The sequence below is a fragment of the Marmota flaviventris genome, chromosome 7 (assembly GCF_047511675.1).
Source record: "Marmota flaviventris isolate mMarFla1 chromosome 7, mMarFla1.hap1, whole genome shotgun sequence".
Classification (NCBI taxonomy): Eukaryota; Metazoa; Chordata; class Mammalia; order Rodentia; family Sciuridae; genus Marmota; species Marmota flaviventris.
This window is the reverse complement of record NC_092504.1, coordinates 5605354-5632503: the sequence shown is the minus strand read 5'-3', so window position 1 is coordinate 5632503 and position 27150 is coordinate 5605354. Positions and strand designations below refer to the sequence as shown.

The window sequence follows — 27150 nt, the reverse complement described above, 5'->3', positions numbered from 1 at the left end:
CAACAAATTTATGAATAAAAGTTCAACATCTCTAGCAATTAGAGATTGCAAATTAAAATTACACTGAAATTTCATCTCACTCCAGTCAGAATGGCAATCACAAGAATGCAAATCACAGTTAACGTTGGTGAGGATGTGGGGAAAACGGTGCACTCACACATTGCTGGTGAGACTGCAACCACTCTGGAAAGCACTATGGAGAGTCCTCAGAAAATCTGAAATGGATTTTTGACCCATTTCATTTGACCCAATTATCCCACTTCTCGATACATACACAAAGGGCTTAAAATCAGCATACTATAGTGACACAGCCACATCAATGTTTACAGCAGCTCAATTCACAATAGCTAAGCTATGGGACCTATGTGCCTGTCAGCAGATGAATGGATAAAGAAAATGGGGTACACATATACAGTGGAATATTAATCAGCCTTAAAGAATGAAATGATGGCATTTTCCAGTAAATGGATGCAACTGGAGACTATCATGCTAAGTGAAATAAGCCAATCCCCAAAGCCAAAGGCTCAACATTCTCTCTGACATGCGGATGCTAACACAGAATAAGGGGGTGAGGGGAGAACAGAAGTTCCTTGGGTTAGGAAGGAAGGGGGATGGGGATGGGAAAGACAGTAGAATTAATCGGAATTAACTTTCCTGTGTTTATATATGAGCACACGACCAGTGTGACTCCACGTCATGTACAACCACGAGAATGGGAAGTGACACCACACTTACGTCTAATATGTCAGAATACTGAATATTGTGAATGTATATCTTAAAAGGACAAATAAAAACAGGAAAAGAAAGAAATTAGAAAAGAACAAAGAATGAAGGATCAGATAAAAGCAATAGTTGGAGCGACCAGAGCCAGATGCGGGGCTCTTGGGTTAGAGGGGCCAGGAGACTTCCCGGGGTGAAAAGAAGAGACCGACCAGCAGGAGTGTCCCCTGGGAGGCCTCACATGGACCAACAGAAGGCTGACAGCTTTACGGGTGGACAGGGAGGGGGGGCCACCTTGCCCCCTGTGGGGTCCCCCAGACCCTGGGCTCTGGAGCATGGTGAGCCTTGTTCTCCACTCCAGAGCAGCCATGTCGCTGGCCTTGGGGCTGCCCTGTGTTTCTGTGAGCCAAGGAGACCCCGAGTCCTTGTCCTCGGATTCCTCAGTGAACTCAGCAGGCTGCGTGGTTAATGCTAAACCTGCTTGAGTGTGCACAAGCTCAAAAACAAAAGTCCCCTCTACTCTGAGACAGAAAACACTTCACACCTTCCGGGAAGGCTCATGTGGCAGAGAGAATGCCGGCTCCCCAGCAATGGCCATGTCCATTAAGGGTGCAAATGGAGTTAAGCTGCTCGTCAGCTGACCTCGACACAGGGAGATCAATAACAAGGTTTTTAAAATCAGAAGAGGGAGGGAGAAGAGGGGTCAGAGTCAGGGTGGACCACGTGAAGAAGGCGGCGGGGGCAGGAGTGAGGACCAGGCTCTGCAGACAGGGAAAGGGGTCGGAGTCGGGCACACGGCCAGCCTACAGAAGCTGGGGGACAGGAAGGGGACCTCCCCTAGAGTGGACACCTTGATTTCTGCCTGGTCAGACCCACTGTGTACCTGACCTCCAGAACTAAGATGATATGTTCCTGTTGTTTTAAGCCACCAAGTTAATGTGGTGAATTATTACATTGAAGCAGGAACTCAAACCCTGCGTGACTGCTTCATGCATCAGTCATTCCCTACACTGATTAACTCACACAAGAAGGTGGCTGTGCTGTCCACAAACTGCAGGGGCTTTCCCGGGCACTTTACTGGTGGTTCACTGCCAAACCATCTGCCAGCTAAAGGGCTTCAGTGAAGGACTTGTTTCCCCCACAGCATAATGGAGACCTCCTCTGTTGCTCAGCTATTATGGCTTAGATATAAGGTGCTCCCCCAAAGCCCATGTGTAAGACAATTCAAGGATGTTCAGAGGTGAAATGACTAGATCATGTGAGCTTCAGCCTAACTGGTGGATTAACCCACTGATATGGACTAACCGGGTGGAAACTCTAGGCTGGAGGAGATGGGTCCCTTGAGGTGTGACTCTGGACTCTAGACCTTGTCCCTGGGTACAGCAGCTTTCTCTCGGCTTCCTGGTTGCCATGGCTTGGGCTGCTTTCCTCCACCACATCCTTCCACCAAGATGCTCTGCCTTGCCTTGGGCCAGAGCTATGTGGTCAGCCGGCCATGGACTGAAGCTCTGAGACCATGAGCTGAAATAAACTCGTCCTCCTCTGAGCTGCTTCTCAGGCCTTCTGGCCCCAGTGATGCAAAGCTGACCAGCGTGCTAAGAGTCTTGCACCTCGCAGCAATAGTGCAGGGATACGCTCTCCCGGGACACGGGCTGCACATCAGAGCCCACAGCTCACCCGTCCCATTTGTCTGGGAAGGGCCTCTCAGAGGCAGCTTGGGTGGCCTCAGTGTCAATCACTGTGGCTCAGCTGTCTGCAGTCAACAACAAAAGCTGTCAGTGTTCCAAAGCCACAAAAGAATGAAAACGGCCCATATTAATGAAGTCGACTCTCATCTGTTAATTTCCCAAATGGCCTCAGAAGAGGGAAATAAATACTAGAAATTCATCACCTACAGGATTAGATTCACCGGTAGAGGCAGATTTTCACCCCGCCCCCTGCCTCCCAGGTGGCATTTTAAATTATTCAGACAGCAGTGAAATACGCCTATTTTTTCTAGCACCCAAAACAGCCCCTAATGAGTCCAAGAGGCAGAGACACGGGAGCCGCAGGTGGTGGGCTCTGAGGCTGCGCTTCTTTACTACTTCAAACACTGGGCACAGTTGGCAGAATTCACACGCTGCTTTCCTGGGGAACATTATTTTTTTTTCAGGTTACAGAGACATCATCTTGTGACTGCACTTCAAAGACGGACATGTTTGCTGGGACGAGGTGCGCTGCGCTTACACTCTGCTCAAGGGACACCTCGCATAGACGGCCTGCTTCACCCGGGAGTCTGAAAGCGTGCCGAGCTCACCAGAAGCTCGGAAGCAAAGCCGGCCATTCACACCCGTGGACAGGCTCGCCACGACAGCGTCCCCTGAAGGAAACACACTGCTGAAATCACCCAGGGGCCGGCTGGTACTTTGATCAGCTGCTGCTGAAAACAAAGAGAGTGACAAAGAGGCGTCTTTTTTTCTTATTTAGTCCATACAAAAATTAATCGAGTTCTCACCAGATGGTGACCAAAGTGTCAAAGCAAAATAAGGACACAATGTGGAACAAAGGCAGTAAATGACAGTAAATGTTGTTCCAAGGACTGGTTAATCTACATAAAGGGTCATTAATTTGGAAAATGCCTTTTTTTTTAACAGTATTCATGTGGCATCTTCAAGTTGGCTACTGTAAGCTTCGTAGACCCACAAGAACCAATTTCAGAGTGGTGGCACTGGAATCTTCTTCATTGTAAGTCAATTTCCATGGACAGATGATACTGCCAGATTCTGGGCCAAGACCATATATCGTATTTATTTATTTATTTATTTAATATGTATTTTTTAGTTGTAGTTGGACACAATACCTTTATTTTATTTATTTTTACATGGTGCTGAGGATCGAACCCAGGGCCTCGCACGTGCTAGGCGAGCACTCTACTGCTGAGCCCCAGCCCAGCCCCCATAAATCCTATTTATGTCCTGTCGACTTGAAAGCCTGGACAACGGAAACTCGGGAGAAAAATACCTCCTGAGCTGCTTCACCATCCCAATTACAACTGGAGGTTACATCAGGGTACACGTATTCACTATGTGTGGGCAGAACGTCCCCAAGACTCGGGGGGGGGGGACCCTGGGGTCTACTGAGGATGAACTCTAACAGGTGGTAAGAACCAGAGGTCACAGTTTGTGTCCTTTGTCCTGGACATTTTTCCTCTTTCTGTGCCCAGAGGTCTGACAGGGCCCTCCTGCCTCAACGGGATGCAGTACAGACAGACGTGTGCCAGCTCAGATGTGTGCCACCTCTCTGTCCCTGCCCTCGCCTGCTGGCCCGCGCCCACAGGAGTCGGCTCTAGAGCAGACAGAGGGGGAAGGGAGAGGTCCTCTGTCCACTTCCAACCTCCATGAACAGCCCTCCTCACCTGTGTGCTCCCCCCTTTCCTGGCAGGGGGTGTTTTATTGGGTTTGGAAGCCTGGGCCTGAGAATCACCCAATACAGCTTCAATCCCAGCTTCACCCCTCAGGAGACGGGGGAGTGCGGGGGAGCGCGGGGGAGTTATGAACAGCGAGCCTCATTCCCTGTTGTTAAGTGAGAACAGAACCGCCCCGTCAGTGAGGGGAGTGACAGCAAGGCCTCCTGTGTTGGGTGGGTGTGTGAGTCAGCTTCTTCACTGCTGGGACCGAAAGAGCGACACAGACAGTCAGAGGAGGAAATGTTCCCTCTGGGGCTCATGGTCTCAGAGGTCTCAGTCCGTAGCTGGCCGACTGCATTCCTCAGAGGTGAGGCAGGACGTCATGCAGAAGACTGTGGTGGAGGAAGCAGCTGGGATCGTGGCACCAGGAAACAGAGACTCCACTGCCAGGTACAAAGTCTATACCCCAAAGGCAGGCCCCAGTGACCCAACTCCTCCAGCCACCCCCCACCCCCTTCAGTTACCACTCAGTGAGTCCCCATCAGGGGACTGATTCACTGGCTGAGTTAAAACTCTCATTAGCGAATCATTTCCCCTCGAACCCTTCTTATATTGTCTCACATGTGAGCTTTGAGGGGGTACCTCCTATCAAAACCATAATAGTAAGCCTTCGTTCTAATAGCTTCAAACATCTTACAGCATTAAATCCTTCCAGCAATCTTACAAGGTAGGTGATCAACAACTTGGTTGAAGTACTAAGGCACAGAAATTTTTTTTTTTTTTTAGAGAGAGAGAGAGAGAGAGAGAGAGAGAGAGAGTGTGTGTTTTGATATTTATTTTTCAGTTTTCGGCAGACACAACATCTTTGTTTGTATGTGGTGCTGAGAATCGAACCCGGGCCGCACGCATGCCAGGCGAGTGCGCTACCGCTTGAGCCACATCCCCAGCCCAAAAAATTTTTAAAAATGTGTTCAGCGTCTCAGAGGTACTGAGTGGCAGAGCTGGGATTCGAACCCATCTCCTGAGGCTCCAGTGTCCTTGCTCTACCCTCTTCCCATGGCCTCCCAGCGGCAGGCAGGAAGCACTGAGTCCAGTGCCCGGCACAACACTGGAAAATGCTATTTTGCATTGTTGCTGCTATTGTCATGTCTGTCACAGTCTTTCCTTGTGTCACTATGGGAAGGATGAAGGGGACAGGTAACAAATAGATAGATGGATGGATGGATGGATGGACAAACGAGCGGGTAGATGGTGGGTGGGTGGGTGGTTGAGTGGATGGATGGGCAGAAGGATGGATGATGGATGGATGGATAGATGAATGGATGAATGGACAGGTAACATTTCAAATTCTCACTTGGAAAGACAGACTGCCATCTACCTGAAGATTCAATGGTGTCAGATTCAATGGTGTCATATGAAAGAAACTCTGAGATGAAAAATTTGACGATGGATTTGGAAATGAAATAAACCTGCGTCCGCTGAGTCACCTTTCCCACCAGCACTCAGAGCTCCGTCCTCCCAGGCAGGTAGCCTTAGACTCCGCTTTGCCTGGCCCTGTGGTGAGGAGCTCTCTGCCTCTCCCGGCGGCTGCGCCCTCCGAGCTCAGACAGTGAGCAGGGTCTTCCTCATGGTCTTCCTCCCTACAATGTGCATCGTGGCAGGGGCCACCATCCTATCCACCTCACAGATGCCTGCTGACTGCGGTCACAGGAACACTAAGTACCTCAAGCCAGGCTCAAGAGCCTTGAGTGGGTGTCTGAGACCTTGCAGGCCAACGTGGGGCTTAGGACTGTGCCCAAGAGCATCAGGAAGCTGGGAGGGTTATTTATCAGCAGGTGACCCAGGACACTTCCCACAAGAGACCCTCTGGCTGATGAGTGAGTGGCAGTGAGAGGGGAAGAGGTGAGAGCTCAGGGAGGGATAGCGATGGGCTTGGTGCAGGGGCCAGAGAAGAGGTGAGAAGGGCCATCAGGACGTCACCACCCAACAGCTATTTGCACGTGAGAACTCTTTAAGTGGATTCAGGCTAAAGACAAAAGGGCCTTTCTTCAACCCCCGGCTTAGCTCTGCACACCTCCCTCTCAGATGACATCCAAGTGTCTCCTCCAATCCCTGGGAGCAGCAGCAGTGCTGGCCTGGAGCCAATGGGCACGCGTGCCACCACCGGGGACAAGCTGCTTTCTCCTACACCCCATGCTGTGCCTAGAGCTGAGATAATCCCACTGATTCTGATGCTGAGGAAAGAAACCCAAATATGACTTGGAGAAGGGTCAATTCTCCACCGTCTGAGGCAGCCCCAGATGAGCTACTGCTGGGGTGACCTGCCAGGGCACAGTCAGACCCCTTTGGCTGTAAGAGACCAGAAGAGGCAGTTGGGGACAGAGTGAGAAATGCACTGGATTTCCCAGGACCTCAACTCTAGGAGATTCACTCTGGGTGGCAGGTCCGCTCTGCTGAGCCCCTGTGGGGAGCTCACGGCCTTCCCTGGTGGGCATTTTCACTGATTATTTGGTGGGGGTTGATCATGTCAGATCAACTCTCTGCTGAGCTTTATCATTGCAATCAGTTTGAAATGGGGAATTAGAAGTGAAGTTTCAGCTCAGGTTCATCTTGGCCTCAAAGTTAAATCAACGGATGCCTCATTTCCACCTCTTTCAGAATCTCCTAAAGTCAAAAGTGACCTGTCCCCTGCTCTTGGACATGAGCCATAGGAGGAGTCGCGGCTAGGGAAGGGCCTCGGGAAGTGAACCGGGTGCCCTGACACCCTGCTGGCCTCCTCCCCTAGAGGGACGCATGATCCAAGGCTCTGGGTTTGTGTGTCTCGCCTTCTTCCTCCCTCAATCCCAGGGAGTGACACTGTCCTCAGGCTCCTTCCTCTCCAAGGCCACCTCATCAGGATGCTGTTCCCAAGTCACCCACTCACAGCTCCCACGTCCTGCAAGATTTGCATCACCCCCCTCACCTCCTGACGTTTCATCTTCCTGCTTTTTGTCCCCAACTAGGACAGCTTCATGGGGACAGGACACTGCTGTATGCACACATTCAGAGCAGTGCTGGACCAAGTGTCCCTGGATGGGTAAAGATGGACGCCTGCATCTGCGGGGCCACATTGCTCTGGTAGTCCGGTTCCCTTGCTCTTCCTCTGCTTGTTCTGCCTGAGCCACATCTGGACAAAGCTCCCTGGCCTCCTCAGAAAGGACTGAGGTCCCCTGTGCAGCACTCTGTCCCCTCCCCCTGCACCTCACACCCACCCTCAGGACCATGAGCCTGGCTTCCAGCAGCTGTGCGTTCCTGGGCCACTCTGCATCCAGAGGTCCCTGCAAACCATCCTGGACAAAGGAAGTGCTCAGGAAACACTGGCTGAAGAGGGAGGGAGGGAGCGAATGCAGGACCGAGGCTGAGAAGGGAAGGGAGATGGCGACAGCCCACTCCTGTCTCAGCAGCTGGGGTGACCACTCATCCACTGGGGGCTGATCTCCAGCTCCGAAATGCAAGGACGATTTGGGGGCTTCCAGGGATGTTCCTTCCTTCACACACCACGGTCAGGAAGGCCCAGCCCTGCAGTGACCCTGGTGTACATGAGTGTGAGCTGTACGCCACGGCTATGTGCACGCTCACAGAAAAAGGGGTAAACAACAAACCCGGCAAGACAAAGGCTGGCCAGGAAGGGAGGCTAGACCCCAGGTGAGCATGAGACTGGCAGAGACAGGCGGAGAGACCCTGCTGACGCCATCAGGCAACTGCTTCTCACTAGGCCTACGTCCCAGACAGCAGGCCAAAGGGCGAAAGAACAAAAGAGCCTTGGGTGAGACACTTTCCCTGGGCTTCAGGCTCCTCGAGACAGGAGCACAACCACATCACCGCAGAATGTTTGGAAAGAATAAAAAAGAGGGTCTACTACCCGGCCGGCATAAAGCTCTGGGCGTGCAGATCAAGTTTCCCTTTAGCCGCACGCACTGCACTGCACACTGACAAGCACGGGGCCAGGGGGGAGGTCTCCTGACCACAGAAACACTGGACTCCTATTTTCCTTATCTTCTTTGCCCATCTGAAAACTCTAAGCTCAGATTAGATTTACAAGGCTCTTCTCTCAATATAACAGTGCACTAGGAAGCAGGCAGGCCTGCGTCCCAGTCCGTTGCCACCCATGGACCTTAGCAAACCTGCCTGAACCTCAGATGCGGTCTGAAGGCGTGAGGGCCTGGCAGTGGTCAGGCCCGAGCAGGGCCAGAGCTAGACAGCAGGGGCGCACCAGGCCTCCAGACACTTCTGGGACCAGCCAGTCCTTCTCAGTCCCTCCTTCCCCCCAGTCCCAGCCTATGTTTGGCCTGAGCCACCTCCACCATGACAACAATCCAGGAGCCTGATGAAAAAGCAAAGAGCCCCCCCAACCCCAGTCCTCCCTGTAGGAGGCACCTATGAATAAATGATGTAAAAGCCAAATAACCAAGTAAAGCCAGGAAACGCTCCGTCAAAAATAAATCAGCAGGAGAAATAAAGATAAGGGTCTGACGGGCCGTGGAAATGAGGTGGCAATCAACTCACCTAAGCGGCAAGTTCAGAACCCAGCTAAAGCTCAAGCAAGAGCTACAAACAGGATAAATGTCTGCTAGAGGAAAAGGCTATTTTTAGCGGTAAGACTATCAGAGATCTCCATGCATACTAAGCCCCTGACATTCTGAGTGACATTTGCTTTCTGGGAGCTCCTAAGCCTGACTATAAGCCAAGATAGAAAGATTAAAAATAATTGACAATGCTACAATTAAAAAAAAAAAGGACCAGATCCCCCAAACTAGTGTCCAACCGCAGTGCCTGACACAGAGCTGGCCTTCAATGATACCAAGTGCCAGGAAGTGGAAGGAATTCAGCCCACAGCTGAACAATCTCAGGGCCTGAGTGATAATCAACGTTAGACAGTCCTTATGCAAAGTCAGATTAGCTCCTGAGGAGCAATGCACCCAAACTCCAGGGCTGCTGAGCTCCTCATAAACACAGACACCCCACTGCATCTAACACCAGGACCCGTGAACCGCAGCAGCCAACTGTGATCTCACATGACACAGGGACATGGAAAGTGGGCTCTTACCTTCCACCGATTTCCAAATCAAAGACAAAGGCAGGAGGGTTTATGCTTCGAAGTACCACTTAATCTGGTCAAATGGTTACAGAGAACTACCTATTTGCAAATTAAGTATCCAGGGGCTAATTACAGATCCAATCATTTTACTCTATTTTTCATTTCCGAGTTTTGGGGGAAAATGACTTTTAGTTAGGAACCAAGCTGATCATGTCTGCTTAACCCACTAAGTGACATTTATGAATCTCTGTCAGAACTTTTCTCCCCATCACGCACCCACATCCCCAACTTTGGACAGGGGGGCAAATGTTGCCTGTCAACCTTGGTACCCTACTTAGGGAATTAAGCTACAATGAACACGGGCATCTGAATGGACACCCAAAGCTGAACGACCCAACCCTGGAAGACAGAATGATCAACAGGCCCACTTCCCACCTTGGGCAAGGCCAGCCTGCACCTGGAGGCCCAGGCCAGGCTGTTCACAAAGGTACCTGGTCGTCGGCGGGTGGGGGGGGGGGGCACCCTTTCAGGGAGGATGACAGTCGCTCTCCAAGTGACATGAGTCACACAATGTAGGGCCCTTCTCCAGGCAGTAAGTAGTCACTGCCAAGAAGGAAGAGGCAGAGCTGCTCTGGCCCTGCCTGATCCATGGCCATGTGCCACAGGACACTGTCCCCCCGCCATCATTTCCAAGGGGCAGGATCAAGGAGTTACTCGATTTTAAGTCCTCTAGTTTTCAATGTTTTTGAGAAAGTGCTCGTCCCTTGAACACTTCTCTTTTGTATCCACCAATGTGACCCATGCTCAGCAGCAACTATCACTGTAAAAATGCTCTACCTGCCAACGAGTGTCCTCCAAGTCATCAGTGAGTCCCCAGCAGAGAGAGGAGGATGCTAAGGCTCATGGAATTTTGCAAAATCTAATGTGCCAAACGCTAAATAAAGAAAAATCTTTTCTCTCTCACTTGGATGTATAACAATGGATAAACCTCTGGGGCCTAGTAAAGTCAGATTCTTCAACTGTCAAACATCAAAAATAAGAAGGCCTATCAAAGAGCATTATCCTGAGGACAAAATTAAATGAGGTGTGTGAAAGAGGCTGCACATTTTAAAATTTAAAATAAATATTACAAAAATAAGCCATGTGGTTTATCAGCATTATAATTCTGAATCCATAGAAATCACTCCTCAGTGGGCAGTGAGTGCGTGAAACTAGGAATCTAGAATCTAGAATCGGAAAAGTTTCCTGTAAGTGACCTCCAATTTGAGAGATTCCACATGGTCCTATTAGTAATGAAGAGGAGTGTCACAAGAAAGGGGATGAAAGTCAGATATAACAAAATGAATCCAACACGGAGGAAATGAAGCCCTAACTAGTAGTAATCTTGATTGGGTTAAGGTAATCTGTAGGCACACCCTCGCTGCCTACAAGAATAATATCATCCTAGTCCTCAAATTATCACCTCAATTCTCACGTATAATGTCTGGTACATGATTAAAAATACTCAGGCACATGAGGAGAAAAGACAATATGTTCAAACACTAAGAGGAAAACAGATAAGAGAAAATGAGTGTATAATAATGAAGTTTTCAGGAATTTTAAATGAATCATGCTGACTATGTTCAAGGAAACAAACAATAAGATTAAGAATTCTGACATACAACTGAGTGACTTAAAAAAGGGAACACACAAAGAAGTCATCTCGAAAGCTCTCGGTTGATGAACCTTATCTAGTGACAGTCAGCTATGTGGCTGTGACCCATGAGTTTGGCCAGGAGAAATCCTGGGCAGTGTAGCACCCTAAGAGCCTGGGCCAGGGAGCTAGTCTGGGTTGAAAACCTGACCTTATTATTTACTAGTGGCCTTTGGGGAGGCCAAGATGGCTATGGTCAAGCTCCCTGGCCAAGGCTCCAGCAGGCTGTTTTTAGTGTGTGGCCAAAGTCATGAACACCCTAACGCAGGGCAGACACTCGAGGGCGTGAACACCCTGACGCAGCGCAGGCACTCGGGGGCATGAACACCCTGACACAGTGTAGGCATGGAGGGCGTGAACACCCTGACACAGTGTAGGCACTGGAGGGCGTGAACATCTGCTTGTGAGCAGGTGCCCACTTACCTACCTGCTGGTTACCTAATGATGTGCCTTCTTTGTCTGGGCTGCATATAGATCTAAAAGGCCCATGGAAGGACTCAGGGGGTTGGCTGGGTCTACTGCTGCCTCCAAATAAAGCACGTCTACTGTCCCACTGCGTCTCACCTCTTGGGCCACCTGCCCAGATCCTGCATCTGTTTCCTGGGCCCGAGCCTCCACCCAATGGTGTCCTTGGGGAAGTCACTGAACCTCTCTCAGGTGCTCATCTGAGAGATGGTAGAAACAATACCTGCTTCATAGGGTGGCTGCGGGGATTCCATGAACTGGGTCTGTCAAGTTCTTACACCAGAATCCGGCAAGGTGTTCTACGTACCAGGAAGTACAGCCTAAGCCTTCCTTAACTACGAAGAATGAGTTCAGCTCCAGCAGCCACTGCAGCCCTGCTCTGGCCTCCCTCTCCAGATGCCTCTTCTCTACCTCTGTCCTCAGGGCCCCACTTCCCACCCCAGGCACACTCACTCTCCTACACCTCCCCAGTCACATTTGCTCATTTCCTGTCCTCTCTCCCCTGTGCCTGAAACGCCCTTCCCTGATTAGCCCATTGGAAAGCTTCCACTCCATCCTCAAGAAGGCGCTGCAACGTCAGCTTCTCTGGGAAGCATTTCTACGGCCCTCCGAGAGGTAACTACTTCCCCTTCCGCACTCAGCCAGCCTGAGTTCCCCTTAGCAAACCTGGGTCAGTCCTATTTGTGTCTGTCTTACCCACCGGGGGGGCTGGCCTCTGACTGTGCCTCACACGTCTCTTTTCCTGAGCACCGAGTCTAGTGTCCAGTGCGAGCAGTGTTTTGATGTGGAGAGCAGGCCGTGCCTTGCTCTGAGTGCCACCGCTGTGAACAGGAGAGCAGTTTCCAGGCGGTGCCTGACCCCGTGCTGCTCCACTTCATAAAGCAGTAGTTGGCCATTCTGAGTATCTCTGCACCTTGTTTATGCAAGTAAACCACCACCTCTGCTTAGCACAGCCACGAGGCATAAACTAATAAAAATGTAACTGTGCTAATAAAAAGGGCCTCCTGTGGACCTGTCGAATTAAGTCAGAAGCTCTCAGCTCCATGGGCCTATCAAACCTACACCACAAAACCCAGACCAAGGAGCCACACACCAGACCAGCAAAGGAAGCAGCCCCTCACCTGAGACCCATCAGAGGAGGAGCACCCCAGGCTGGACACAAGAGCACCCTGACCTATAGCCTTGTCACGAGCCTGGTCCAGAAAAAAGCCTAGTCCTCAATGACAGCATTCTGATTCTCTGACCCCGGGCCTCAGCTCAGTGCAGCTTTTCCAGACTTGATGTCAACACGTGGCCCACTCCAAGATGACACTGAAACTGCCATCAGTCTGGACCCTCACCTGGACCATCTGCAGAACTGCTCACCTGGCCACCTACAGTGACTCTCTGCATCCATATCTGCTCTCCGCCCTTGCTCGGGAGAGCGCCTCCTGTAACCCCGAGGCCACCTTAACCCTTTCTGTAAACACAAAGGCATACATATGAACACACACACGTTGTACAGTGTGCAGTGTGACTCCAGGGTCAGAGACAGAAGTGATTAGGAGTGGAGGATAAAAACTGTGATTGCCAGGCTTGTGGCTGTCAGCTGACCCACGAGCACGGGCTGAGTGGCCACTGGTGGAAGTGGTGGACCTGTGAGCTCACTGCTATTCAATAAATCCTGCCGTCACAGAAAGACCCAAGCCCGTCTGGTCTATGTTAACGGCACGTCTCGCTCACAACATCGGATGGTGACGACCGAGTGATGCATGACAAAGCGATTGACAGACGCCTGTTTCCTCCCCTCCCTGCAGCTCAGACGCTCACAGCCTGGCTGGAAGCAGAATGGGATTTGGGATTCTTACTCCTCTAAGGCCTGCAGCATGCTCCCGGGGTCCTCGGAAGTCAGGATGTCCACCATCTGGTCATTGAGGGAAAGGTCCTCATTCACTCCGCCCGCCGAGGTGAAAGGCGAGGGCTCCAACTTGCTCTCGGCTCGCTGAACCTTCAGGAGAAAGGCAGACACAGCGACTTAGTGGGCCTCCGTAGGACCTCCACAGGGAAGGGAAGGCTGGCAGTCGGCAGGCAGGGGACAGGGCTGCCTGGCCACCGTGGGCAGCTGAACTCGGGCAAGCGCTGCTCTTCTTGGAGCCTCCACTGCTCAGTGGAGAAATGGGATCATGATTCCGACGGCCTGCTCCCGAGGGCTGTGCGCCCCCGGCACAGCAGAGGCTGGGAAGGCCTTGGGGACCCACAAAGATCTGTGCTGGTGTTGTACCACCCTCATCACCACCACCAGGGGAGGGGACCCACACCTGGCAGTAGGACCCCGCGACACGGTTTTGGCATGTTTCTCATTAGAACATGGGATTGAGGTGGAAGTGACAGTCGTCATCACTAACCCCAACTCTGATGGGACAGAGGAGCCTGGCACATGTGATGTCATAACACTCAGTGTCCCACTTGACAGATAAGGAAACTGAGGTTCAGAGTAGTGAACAGCACATGATGGCCACACAGCTCAAAGGAGCCAGGCAGCCCGAGTCCCAGGTGCTCCACTGGAAAGGCACCCCCCCGTGTTACAGCACATTGTCTCCTTGGTCACCACCACTGGCAGAAAAATAAAGAAAACGTGAAGAGACTCCACTGCGCAGTGCTGGGCGAGTGCTGCAGGGCCTTCAGACTTCACCCCTCTGCTCTCCGCCCGCAGCTGCGCTCCGTCACAGCGCGGCACGTCCGCTCCCCCGGCAGGTAGAGCTGGGTCGGTGACACGAGGTGTCATTACGTGGGCCGCTTTCCTCCTCACCTCTGCCTCCAGGAGACAGAGGCCAGCCTCACTTTGTGATGGCGCCTCTCCTCCAGGAGACGGAGGCAGAAAGAGCAGCAGGCCCCTTCGGCTGGACAGGACTTCCACCTCCAGAAAGACGGGTCTCCAGGCACCGGGTCCTGGCCTGCGCTGGGCCACCTGCAGCTGTCCAGACTCACGAACCTCAGGTTCCCACACAGAGGAGGAGGGGGATGGCAGACGTTCCTTCCCAGGGGCTGCAACTAGGGGTGGCCCTGAGTCACAGCGGCTCCAGCCCTCCATGGCCCTGCACAAACCAACCAAGAGCCCAGGGGGTGCCCTCCCACCCCCGCCACCTGGCTTTCCTTCCTGTCTGTCCACCCATCAACTGGCCAAGTGCTCACTCCCCCTTGGGCCCTGGAGGGGTGCCTCAAGCACAGGTTCCACCCAGGCAAGGGCCACACAGACACCACCTGGCCCCACTGAACCCCTGCCCCGACCCTGCAGTGGCCACCAGCCAAGCGCCACCAGCCGACACATGACCCTTCCCTGGAGGATCCTGCTGGCCTTCAGATCCTATGCCAGGGACACAGCGTCATCCTTTCTCCTTGCCTCCTGGCCCCAAACAGTCACTGGTGGGATTGGAGATAAACACCCTGGGCTGCCTCGTGCCCTGGGCAGGAGTCGGCTGGTGCCGCGTCCCCCGCGTAGCTGCCTTCCCGCCTTCCCCCTCCCTCACCCCGTGGGGATCACTTCCACGTAAACCCTGAATCCCGGCCTCAGGATGTGCTGTGGAGCCCAGACCAAGAGACGGAGGGGTGCGGCCAGGCTACGGGACTGTGAGGAGTGCTGGGTGGTGTCCAGCGAAGGCAGGGGGAACCCAGAGAGCCCCGCACCTCCAGGAAGTGGCCAGCGATGACTGGCAGGGGAAGCGGGTGCCAGGGAACAGCACAGGGCACTGGGCAGACAAGGCACAAGCGGTAGGAGCTCAGCCTCCCAGGACGTATGTCCCGAGGAGTGGCAGAGCAGAGAACACAGGGAAGGGGCAGGAGCCTGGGCTCCCCCAGGGACGACAGCAAGCACCAAGGCCACCAGCAGGCAGTGTGGACCAGGGCCTGAAGTGGGTGGCGAGGACACACCTGCCCGCAGTGGGTGCTGGACTGCAGGGCCCGGAGCCCGGCCACTGGTGGAAACCACCCAAGGAGCCAAAGACAGAACCAGCTTAAGTGACCACGAGGGGTGAAGAGAGGAAGGAATGTGGCACACTCCCATGACGGAACAGAGTTCAGCATCAGCAGATGATGTCCTCTCACAACCTGGGTGACCAGGAGGACGTCACACTGAGTGACACGAGCCAGGCACAGGAGGACATGTGCCACATGCCCTCCCTCACGTGCGGGAGCCATAGAGGCTGATCAGATAGAGGCAGAGAGTGGGCTGGAGGCAGAGGGAGCGCCGGCAGCACTGGGGGCTCTGCTGATCACTGCACAGCCGGAGGCTCAGGCTACCGTGCAGACAAAACAGAGGACAGACAGGATTTTCAATGTTTTCCCCACAAATAAATGTTCCGTGTGTGAGGCAACGATGTGCTCGGACCCTGATCTGATCACTGCACACTCTACACAGACATTCAAATACCACGCTGACCCCATGAACTCGTACGACTATTCTGTCAATTAAAAATAAAACGAAATAATTTTTTTAGAATGAATCACTCAGGGAGGGTTTTAAAAGCATTAGTGGTGAGGATGCAATCCAGGACGCGTGGTCAGTGTCTGGAGGAGCGGGGATGAGACTCGCCCGCAGATCTCAGCCGGCTCCCACCTGGTGCGCATAGGGGCCACCCGCTCGGCATGAACCTCGCCCCACCACCAACCCACTGCCCCAGGAAGAAGCTCACCCCACGTCTGGCCAGCACACCTCCCTGCAGACACTGGTATCGCGTGAAGAAGAAGAGTACCGTCCAGCTCAGTGCCAGGGAGACCAGGAAGGCAGTGAAGAAGGCCGCTGCGTGGAGACCATGGTTGGGTAGAACCTGCAGGAAACAGGGAGAGTGAGAGTCACCCGCGGTCACACTTCCCATCTGCCAAGGTCAGCAGATGACCAAGAGCCTCAGCAGAACACACAGGGAGTCAGGAGAGCCACCTGGGTTGGGACCAGCTCTCCCAGTGCCTGGCTGGTTGCCTTGGGGTCCTTGCTGGCCCTCTCGGAGCCTGAGTCCCTCCTGGTGTTAAGGCTCGCCACTCAAGAACGATCATTTCCAAAGTCAAACACATACCACACATCAGGCAGCACTGGAGACCTGAGTATTTCCTAACAGTAAGGGGCAGAATCTTGCAGGGGCCAGTACCTCAGTGCACCTGAGACCCCCACCCCAGGAGGTCCACCCATCAGAGGTGTAGCCAGGACACGGGGGAGACGGGGAGGATGCACAGGGCAGCAGACATTCTCTCAGGAGGTGGGTGGGCACCGGGCCATCCTGCCACTCCACGAGCTGGGCAGGAGCCCCGAGGGCTCAGCATGACTGGCAGACAAGGAGCCGCGCCACCCCGATGCCTGTCAAGAGGGACTTGGTGTGCAGCTGCGGGCATGCGGGCAGCAGACAGCCCCTGGCTTCGAGGTCAGAATCAGCAGCAGAGAGCCACCTCACTTGATGTCACAGTCTTCCCAGGACTGCCTGCACCTGGCAGCAGAGCACAGCAGGGCTCCAGGGCTTCCCCACCAGGTTGGCTGAGGACGGCGACCCTACCTCCTCCTCTGCCCACCCCTGGCTCCTCCTTGTCCCCCTCGCTGGGGGTGTCATCTGCAGGTCAATAACGACCACAAAGACACAAAGCGAAAGCAGAAGCTGGGGAGATGCACCTGCAAAGCCCCAGGAGGACAGCACACGTGCTTCCCAGAGCCCCCGGGTGCGGCACGAGGAGGACAGCACACGTGCTTCCCAGAGCCCCTGGGTGCGGCACGAGGAGGTGCCCAATCCCAGCAGGGAGTGGGGCCGCTTGTGAGATGCTGGCTGCCAGCGCGGCTCAGTAGCACGCAGCGTCCCAGTTCTCACCCAGGGCTGGGGACGCAGGCCCCTCTGCTTGGCATGAACAGAGTGCCTGAAGGAAAGAAGGTGTTCAGTACCAACTGTGGATGTGTTTGTGAAGCCAGCCTAGTCACAGCCAGCCACGCTCACCAGCCTGGCGAGGGGAGGAACCCTCCTGAGACCCAAGGAATCAGACGCCAGCTCGGGCCAACCCTGCAAGCCAGTCTGGGAGCAGCCCCCAGCCCCAGGGGCTACCCTTTCTGCAACCTGGAAATACACTGTGCCCTCCTCTGTCTCAGCAGCTGCTCCAGAGAGGCCAACCCAGGAGGACAAGTCTCATTCAAAACGGCTGCAGACAACAGGGACACCTTCTGCTCAGGAGCCAGCAGACAAGTAGCCCACTCCTCATTCCTGCAGCCGCATGCAGGTGACAGTCAAGGGCAAGTCCTCCCGACAGACCAGGCCACCCCAGCCGTCCTGCTGTCAAAGCTGAGCCCCATGCAGGGGTTCCCCTAGACGCTGAGGGCAGCTGAACCAAAGCACAATGGCAGCCTCACCGCCCCGTGGCTCAGCCGTCTACCAAGAGGGTGGGCAGCCACTCTGCCTCCCACTTGGACCTCCTAAATCAGGACTTTGATTAACACCAAAATGAAACCCAGGGTCCCCTACATTTTTTGTGCTGGAGTATCCCTCTGAGCCCTGATTGTGTACCCACTGGACAAGAAAATGTCACTAAACTGGATAAACGTGAATAGTATTCCATGGAGGTGACATTAAAATATTGATAGAGAAGAGATTCCCCCCCCAACGTCTCTAAAGAGGCCAAGGTGCTGGGGTTGAGCTTACCAAGGTCTGCTCTTGCAGAAGGGGCAGCCTGTTTCACAGCTTTAGGAAGAGGGAGGGAGGGACCGGGCACTGGCCCTGTGGACCGCCTAGACAAGGTGTCCGGGCAAGGCGCCAGGCTGAGCTGATTTGCTGTCAAAGCTGAGCCCACGCTGAAGTGCTAACTCTCAGGATCTATGAGGGATCTTATTTGGAAATATGATCTATGAAGATGTGATCCAGATGAGGTCGTGTTGAACTAGGGTGGGCCCTAAGTCCCCTGACCATGTCCTCATAGGAGAGGAGATGGACAGACATAGGACACACAGAGAAGATGGCCCTGTGAAAACAAAGGCAGAGGCCAGCGTGCAGCTGGGAGCAGGCGAAGGCTAAGGGCTTCCCGGGCCAGGTGAAGCCAGGAGGCACGTGGAAGGTCGCTTCTCCAGAACCTTCCCAGGCAGCATGGCCCTGTCAACGTCTGAGACTCCCATCTCTAGCCTGAGAGAGCAAGAGCCTGCTGACCAAGGGGCTGAGCCGTGCAGGTCCCCCAGGGCTCCCAGGACACGGAGCCAGTGTGTGATTGACCTCCTCTCACTCAATGCCCAGCAATCCTGCAGAGACGCCCAGCAGACAAGCAGATGAGCAAGGAAATTCAGTAACTCATATCCACGCCTGAAAAATGCCAGTTGAGCGCTGCTGGCCGCCAGTGCCCATGTTCTCCCTTCAGGTCACACCAACCACCATCCAGGTTGCTGTGAAATTCCTAGTCCCACTCTCCTAGTCCAGGGGAGAAGCTGCTTGACTGGTGAGAACCACAAACAAGGACTGGGCCAGAATCACAGGCAGCAGGTCCTGTGCTGTGCCCACACTCCACATTCCCCCTCTCCTCCCTCCCCGTCAGCCTCTCTCCTCTTCCCACCTCCACCTTCTCAATCCGAATCTGAGGTTCTGCGCTCCTCTGGCCAGGAGAGTGGCAGAGATAACTGGGAGAGCAGAGGTGCCGGGCAGTTCAGCGAGGCGGGGTCTGGCTGGACGTGGCACCCAGCCAGGATGCTCGTCCACACCAACACAGAGCAGGGCGGCTCTGTGGATCCTACTGTCTTCTCACTTGCAAATCTTACTTTCTGACACCAAAAGACAGGCACATCTTGTAGGCAGAGCCTGCCTCCTGGGGAAGACCACCTTAACTACCATATTCATTTATCTGCAGTGCTAAATCACACTAGGCCCTGTCCTTTCCCTGCCCACAGCACCTCTACTCTTCAACTTCCACCATGAAGTTGGACAAAGAAGAGCTAGGTCTCAAGATGCAGCTTTCTGGCAAGGAGAAGAGGCCACCCAATCACCACCATCATCATCATGCTCACCACTACTGGAGTTATGCTGTGGATATGAGACGCCCCCAAAAGCCCATGTGTGCAATAATGCAGGGAAGGTCAGATGAAAAGATCAGACCAGTGGATTAATCCACTTGGCGGATTACTATTCTGAAAGGATTCATGGGTGGCGTGGCTGGAGGAAGTGGGTCATTGGGGACATGCCTTTGGGGCTTAGTTTTGTCCCTGGAAAGTGGAGTTCCCTCTGTCTCTCCCCCGCTCCTTCTCTCTGTCTCCTGACTGTCGTGAACTGAGTAGACTTCCTCTGCCATGCCATTCCACCAAGATGCTCTGCCTCATTCGAGCCTAGAGCTATAGTCGGTCAACCATGGACTGAACCTCTGAAACCATGGGCCAAAATAAACTTTCCCTCCTCTAAGGCGTTCTTGTCAAATATTTTGGTCCCAGGGATAAAAGGTTGTCAGAAACAACCATCAACATTCATCACTACCACCATTATCCTCACCATCATCATCACCATTACCATCACCATCTCCATCATCTCTGCCACCATGACAACTACCACCATCACCACCATCCTCACCATCACCACCATCAGTATCATCATCACCATCACCATGACCACCACCATCATCACCCCATCACCGTCACCACCACCACATTGTAGCTCAGTGGTTCCATGGCTTTACATATTTTAATCCGTCTGATCCTCACAATACTATGATGTGTATGCTATTTTAATTCCGATTTCATAAAGCACGATGCCAAGGTCTAAATAAGTTAACTAAATGGCCCAGGTTACAAGGTAGTAAGTAGTGGCTCTGACATATGCAAAAGACATAAATCATTTGTCTTTTGCATACACTACAAATTCTTTCCCAAGTTTCTCATTAATCTTTTTTTTACTTCTTTTTTTTAACCATACGATTTATTTTCATTTTTTATTTTTTTTAGTGCTCTTTTTAAATGTCAAGTTTTCAATTATTTCTGACTATTTATATACTCAAATCCATGGTTTTCTTTATACGACGTAATATTAGCTCATATTTACTTTTTACAATAATTTTAGCTATTTAGACTTTAATCTCATTAGGAAATCAATTTTTGTTTTTCTTCCAAAAGATCTAGTCATTTCCCCCAAATTTACATATGGCATTCTCCCACTGATTTAGAATGCCATTCTACTGCACACACTAGACCTTTCTCATCCTCAGCGCTATACACAGCGTTACTGTAGTTCTGCGATATTTTTAAGGTCTAATAGGGTACATTTTCCCATGTTACTCTTGATTTTCAAAATCTTCCCATCCAGCCTTGTGAACTCAGATTTTTAGGAGAACCTTGACTTGATCACATGGCCCACAAAGTCTCATGGGAATTATTATTGGACTCGCAGTGGATGATTCTGGGTACCATAGCAACTGCTGTAAACGTCTCGATTGGACCTGAGATCCTTGCAGCAGAACACTGCATCCGGTCTCTGGTGCCTGGTCAGGTGCTGGCCCCTTCACCTGCATGTGAGAGAGACGGGGCACAGGTAGGGCACAGTGTGATAGTCTTTTTCCCTCAAAGACTACTCACCCAGGAGGAAGAGAGGGTCAGACAACATCTTGACAAAATGGAAAGAAATTCCTGAGGCCTCCTTTTCCTTGGGTGACATGTGTCAGTTTTCATCAAGGAGATGGAGGGTCCTCTGCATGTTGCACGAAGAGCAACTTCCTGTCTTTACTCTGTGTTTTTCAGCTGCTTGATGAAGACTCCAGGGGAGCTGCCGGCCCCCCTGGGCTCCTTTTCATGAGCACTTGCAACTTCCTAGTGTAAGTTCAGCATCTCTGCAGGTACCAGGCAGCCCTGTGGGGCACACCTGGTTTCCAAGGGCCCTGCCCTGGGTGTCTCCCCAGTGGACTCTGGTTCCATCTAACCAGCAGTTGGCATCGGCTTAACCCTGAAATCAACCTTCAGCTGCACGCTTCAGAATATCCCTCCCGTCTTCAAGCCTCACCTCCTCCAGGAAGCCTGCCAGTCTAAACAGCCAGAGCTCTCCTCCCCTGCTGGGACCCACAGGACAATCTATATTCAAGTCATAAACTCAGAAATTCAATCATAACTGTGCATCGTTTGGTCTTTTTTGTTTTTCATTTAATGTCTCAGTGTGATGTGGGGACAGTGGCATGAGTGGCTGAGTCCCCAGATGGCCCCAGATTCCACTGCTGCTTAAAATCCTGCACTGGGCCAGACCCACTCTGTAGCATAGTGTGGGCACCTGAGCCTGGGGCCCTAGGAAGCGGCACACATTCTCAGCCATCGCAGATCACCTGGCAAGGCGGTCAGAGTCATGTCACACGTCAACAGTACCGACACCCCCTGCAGGTGTGTGCTGAGCACTGTGAACTGCCAGGCCCTGCACGGGGTGCCCACCTGCCATCCACCTGCCTCTACAACCACCCAGGAGGTGGGTCCAAGGATCACTCTCAGTTACGACTGGGGAGCCAGAGGGCCAGAGAGGTAAGCGATCCTCCCGAGACCACAGTCAGTGGAGGGACGGGGACTTGAGGCCAGGCCTTCTGGTCTGAGCGCCCGCTGTGCCCACAGCAATGCAGGGTGCCATCTCTGTATTCCTCAGATCAATAGGGTGCTGCTTGAACGTGGCCCCCAGCCCTTGGGCACCTGGGCAGGGCAGGCTGCACCCCAGAGGGGCACTGCTCCTGCTTCCCCAGAAAGGCAGCCCTAGGCCCTGGGAGGGCTCAGCGCCATCCTCCCAGAGGGCTGGGCACGAAGCAAGGACAGCCGTGAAGTGGATGCAGCCACGCAGCAGCCAGCCCTCTCCCTGGAGCGGTGACCACCACTGGTGACAGTCAGCTCAATCAAGGGATGCTGACCTATTCAATGCCACCTGCAAGGTAAGGCACTGGGGACACAGGAGCTCACTCACAGCCAACAAGGAGAAATGGTCACCAGTGTCCCGAGGCCCACTAGACTGTGGGCTCGTCACTCTCCATCTCGTCTGCACAGGGCTCCAGCTCACTAGCAGGTGATGTGGCCTGCTGCCTGGTGACCCTGCCTGGCTTTGACTGCTGACCTCCACCCACTGGCCATGCAGAAGGGTTAAATATCCAACACTGCTAGCCTCAAAGGGCTGCCTGAGAGGCTGGGCCTTGGCTGACCTCTGGGGACTTGGGCTGGTGGGGTCCTGGCCTCTGGGGACATGGCCTCCCACCACTCACTGGTGAGCGTGGCTCTGCTCTCAAATGCCCCACAAACAAGGGGGTTTGTGTCCGACCCTGTTTTCCTGCAGGAGCCTGGAATCCTGGTACTTGCCAGGCAAAAGGTGCCCACGTGGCCAGCCCCCGACACCCTGTCAGCAAGACCCTCAAGCTTTCCTAGTGGATGCCACGCCCCACGTGCTACCACAGCACTGGCCGAGGGTTTGGCGCACCCCGAGCCGCCCCTGTGCGGTGGTCTTGGTGGCTTGTGGCTGGTTTGCTCCTCCCCCGCTGTCTCTCCCCTCGGCTCCTCTTGGTTTGGGTCCTTCCCTGCAATCACCTGTAGCCCTGTATGACTCCATAAGTCCTGCGAATCCCACGAGAGAGCATCAGGCCTGGAGGTGGCCTGGGGACCACAACGCTCCAACCGTGGGACCCTGGGCAATCACTCGACCCGAGTTTCCCTGGCTGGGCAATGGGGTGATTTCAAGCCAGAACTCATCTCCCAAGATGGTGGTGAAGATGACGGGAGTCGGTGTCTGTCAGTTGCTTAGGACAGCTGGCACCAGCAGGCACTCAGGAAGTGCTCCTGGAGAGGGTAGGGGGTCAGGTAGGTGACCTCGGTGGGATAAGGACACTCAGGACAGCACTGTTTCGGAATGCGACTGTGAGGGTGATTGGGGGCAGCTCTGAGTGGACCCAGGAGGGAAGACCCACCCTCAGTGAGGGCGGGCACCATCCAACCTCCTGCGTCCCAGACAGAGAAAGAATACGGGGGGCACACACACACACCCCTCTTCTCCTGGACGTCAGAACTCTGGGCTCTCTGGGCCTGGACTGAGAGGACCAGCAGCTCCGGGTGCTGGGACTTGGGGCCTTGGACTGAGACGCACACCATGGGTTTCCTTGGTCCTGACCCTTCAGATCTGGACCGTGTCATGCTACCGGCACGCCAGGGTCCCCGCTTGCTGACGGGCTGCCGTGGGGTTTCTCTGCCTCCAAGATCCCGAGTCAAGCTCTCTAACGAATCCCCTCCTGTAACACCTACACACGTCCGTCCGTTTTTACCCTCTGGAGAGCTCTGACACGCTTCAGGACACAGTGCTCGATGGACACGTGGATGTGCGCCCCGGGAGCCACCAAAATGATGAACGGAAACGGGACAGTGAGGGTGGTGATCAGCAGAGGCAGGAGCCAGCTGCCAACCACAGGGCTCTGGGACGATGCGGGAAGTCACCAGCAGCTGGTGGCAACGTGAGGCCAGGATTAGGGGCAGCACAGGGGGACAGGTGGCACTTTGGCCTGTCCAGATGGCGGCTGCCCCATGGGGTGACACCTGGGGAGGCCAGCCAGACAGCCATGGCCACTCGGAGGAGCTGCAACACCACACAGTCCCCAGCCTCCACCCAATCTGGGCTGTTGAGGCCTGTGGCTGGTTCCTCCCCTGGCTCCCGGGATAGGCCAGAGGCCAACACCGTGGCTGTGAGGGACATGGGTCACGTGTCGCTTACCGTTACCTTCTCTTCTGCTGTTATGGTAAGAAGGGCTTTCAGCTGTGTCCTGTTCTGGAAAAGAAAAAAAAAAAAAAAACACTCTGGTCACTGCTCCCGGAGTCTGGTCCGCAGGGTAGCATTGGTGTCACGTTCAGCCCACCAGGCACCCGGCCAACAGCTGGGCAAGGAAGAGCCCGCGGGGTCCTGCAATCCCTTGCCGGGAAGTCTGTGATTTTGGATCCTGCTTTCTCCACCAAACGCTCACGCGCATACACAGCAGCAGGTTCCTAAGACCCAGGAGAGCCCGCGGCATGGTGTGTGGGAAACACAGGTGGGGGTCAGGCCTCCCGGAAAGGGGTGGGCCCACGGCTGCCAGCTGTGTGTCCAGGGGAGACCACCCACTCTCTGCCTAGAGTCACCTCTCATTGTGACCACCCTGTGGACCCACCTAATGGCTTCAATGTCCCTCTGTTGAGAAGACACCAGACCCATGAAGGGTGAGAGTTCCCACACCCTCTGCAGCCGTGGGGTGCCCAAGAAAACCCACCACAGGACAGGCCTGCGGGGTGGAGGCAGGACCCCCCACAGCTGGAAGGGCACAGGCCAGAGCACAGCTCCATGCCCAGCAGGGGCGAGGCACAGCCCAGCCGGGCTGGGTGGGGAGGTGGGGGGAGTGGAGAGAGCGGTGGTGGGAAGACAGGGTGAGCGTCCCTGATTCGAAGTGCTTGAGTGAGAAGTATTTCAGAGTGTTTTCATATTAGGAATATCTGCATGTTCATAAAGAACCCTCTTGGGGCTGAGACCCAGGACTAAATACAAACTCCAGTTAATTTCCGCAGACGCCTTCCGCACACACCGGAGAGAAACTCTATACAACACAAAGTGCAACTGCATTTTGACCAGAACCCATGCCCTGAGGTCAGGTATGGAATTCCGCATTTGCGGTGTCCCGTGGGTGCTCAACCAGTTTGTCAGCATTTTGGATTTGGGGTTCGGGGATGAGCAGTGCTCCCCTGTGGTATCCCGGCACGTCACCTTGGGCCTGGAGCTTGAAGTCCCGTGAGCCATGCGCAATGTGCAGCGGTCATCAGGGACACTGCTCTCTAACCTGACCTGTGCTCCAAGGCAGAAAACCCCCTGGCCCGTGGGCCCCCACTGTGACAACGGCCCAGGAGGCACGCAGCATGTCAGGTCCAGCTCGGGCAGCAGGCAACCTGTCAGAGGCTTTGAAAGAAACCAACTACCATGGCTCATTTTCTACGGGCTTAGAAAAAAATTTAAATATGAGTCTTAAAAGAAGTGACAACCAGAGGGCAATCGCTCTGCCCTTTCTGCTTAAGCGGCCGCTGCTCTGGCGTATTTATGATGCTCTGTGGGTTTCAGGTCCCCTGAGCTGGACAGCTAAGGCTAAATTTGGAAGGCCACACCTGGGGGCTCTCTGCCCTGCTCTCGTCCCCCACAGCACCCCTGCCTCCCGTCTAGGCAAACAGGAGTGTCTGTGTGCCGTGGAGCTCGGATTCAGACCCTAACCCCTGGCTTACCGCGTAAACTCAAGGCTGGAAAAGATGTTTTGAACCTTAGCACAAGTCAGAAGACATGGGCCAGGGGACTGCAGCGATGGATTTACAAAGTGGCCATGAAGTGTACGTGACACACTGTCCTGACTTTCTCCTTCCTGATCTGCCTTCATCTAGGATCAGTGACCTAACCCACTTGGATTTGGGGTGTGTGTGTGTGTGTGTGTGTGTGTGTGTACGCACCCGTGTGCAAGTGTGCACGTTTGACAAAGCATTTCTGGACCCAATTGCAAAGCATTTCTGATGCTTCTCCCTCTTGCTCTGAGGGTCACACATGCCTGGCACCCAGCAGGCTCTCAGGAAGTGGAGATTATTTTCATTCTCTCCTCTGTTACTCCCAGATGATTCTAAAGTGGCGGAACTAGATGAGACTTGGGGAGTCTTCCCACTGCTCTCATTTTTCAGATGAAGAAACTGAAGCCTGGTGAAGTCCCACTGAGTGTCTGAGTATGGGTGAGCACGCAGCTGGCACAGTGGCTGTAGCCCCGAGGCACCGGAGGTGGTGCTGGACAGGCAGAGCGACCACTCATGTGGAGCTCACATAAGTCTCACTCAGACTCAGGGTCTGATCATTTTCAGTCCTAAAGACACACTGACACTCCATAGCATTTAGGAAAGCCCAGGAGTCACCCAGACTCTCAAGTCCACCCAGTGGAACAAGCTGAGAACAAGGGAAGGGGACCTTGCCGACTTCCAGCACTATTCACTCAACAAACACTGACCAAGCACCTTCTACACTGCACTTCCAGGGCAGGTCTGAGGCTAAGAGCTCAAGACAGCAGCAGGAGGGAGCCCGGAACTCAGCTTGTGAAGCTGGGAACTCTGGAATCTTCTGGCGGGCAGGTAGGTGTGCTTTCTGCCCTGACTGTCCACAGAACTGCCTAGAGTGCCTTAAAGGCTCACAAAGGGAGGAACCTGCAACACACACACACACACAAAGACTGCAGACATTGATACAATGATTTCCTCCTACAGATGAAAAACCTCAGGCTCAGGGAAGTTAAAAAAAATGCCCAAGATTCATTAGCTCATTGATCTGTTCATTCGCCTGCTCTGTGTAGGGTTCTTTCTGGCACTGGACACAGCTAAGATCAGGACAGATGAGTCCCTGGGCTCATGGAGCTGACATGCTAGTAGAAGCAGGAGACAAGGGGCAGAGTGACCATCACAGACAAGGACAAGCAGTACAGACAGGACCACAGCAGGGTGTGGCAGGGCAGGGACAGTCACTCAGGCTCAGGACCCGCACCTCTGCTGCCCAAGCCCCGTGCCAGGTGCACTGGAAGCCTAAGGCTACACTGCGGCCCTGGCTTGAGGTCCTGATTTCCCTGCCAGAGGACATGGAAGAGTCCAGTGTCATTTTGAGTGTCTGACTCTTTTGTCTTAAATTTTTATGTTAGCTGACTTGTTCCGGTCCTCTGAAACTATCGATGGCATTCCTTCTGGGCCGTCTGAGCCTTATTTCTTATCTCTCTGTGTCCTATTTTTTGACTTTGTACCTAATTACTTCCTGACGGATGGCTCTGTTCCGACAGCCTCACGGTTTTCTCGCTTCTGGTCTTTATCCTCCAGCATCTTTCATC

The 27150-nt window shown here is 53.6% G+C and overlaps 1 protein-coding gene across 1 annotated transcript in view; it reads right to left on the bottom strand.

The window, feature by feature from the left end:
* Evc2 (EvC ciliary complex subunit 2) overlaps positions 1-27150 on the bottom strand; it is a 96633-nt gene that overhangs the window by 50843 nt on the left and 18640 nt on the right. The window contains exons 7-9 of the mRNA XM_071614780.1: positions 24009-24062; positions 16008-16142; positions 13188-13327 (exon numbers count right to left, since the gene is read on the bottom strand). Coding sequence (XP_071470881.1) covers positions 13188-13327; positions 16008-16142; positions 24009-24062 — 329 coding nt within the window. The remainder of the gene's footprint in view (positions 1-13187; positions 13328-16007; positions 16143-24008; positions 24063-27150) is intronic.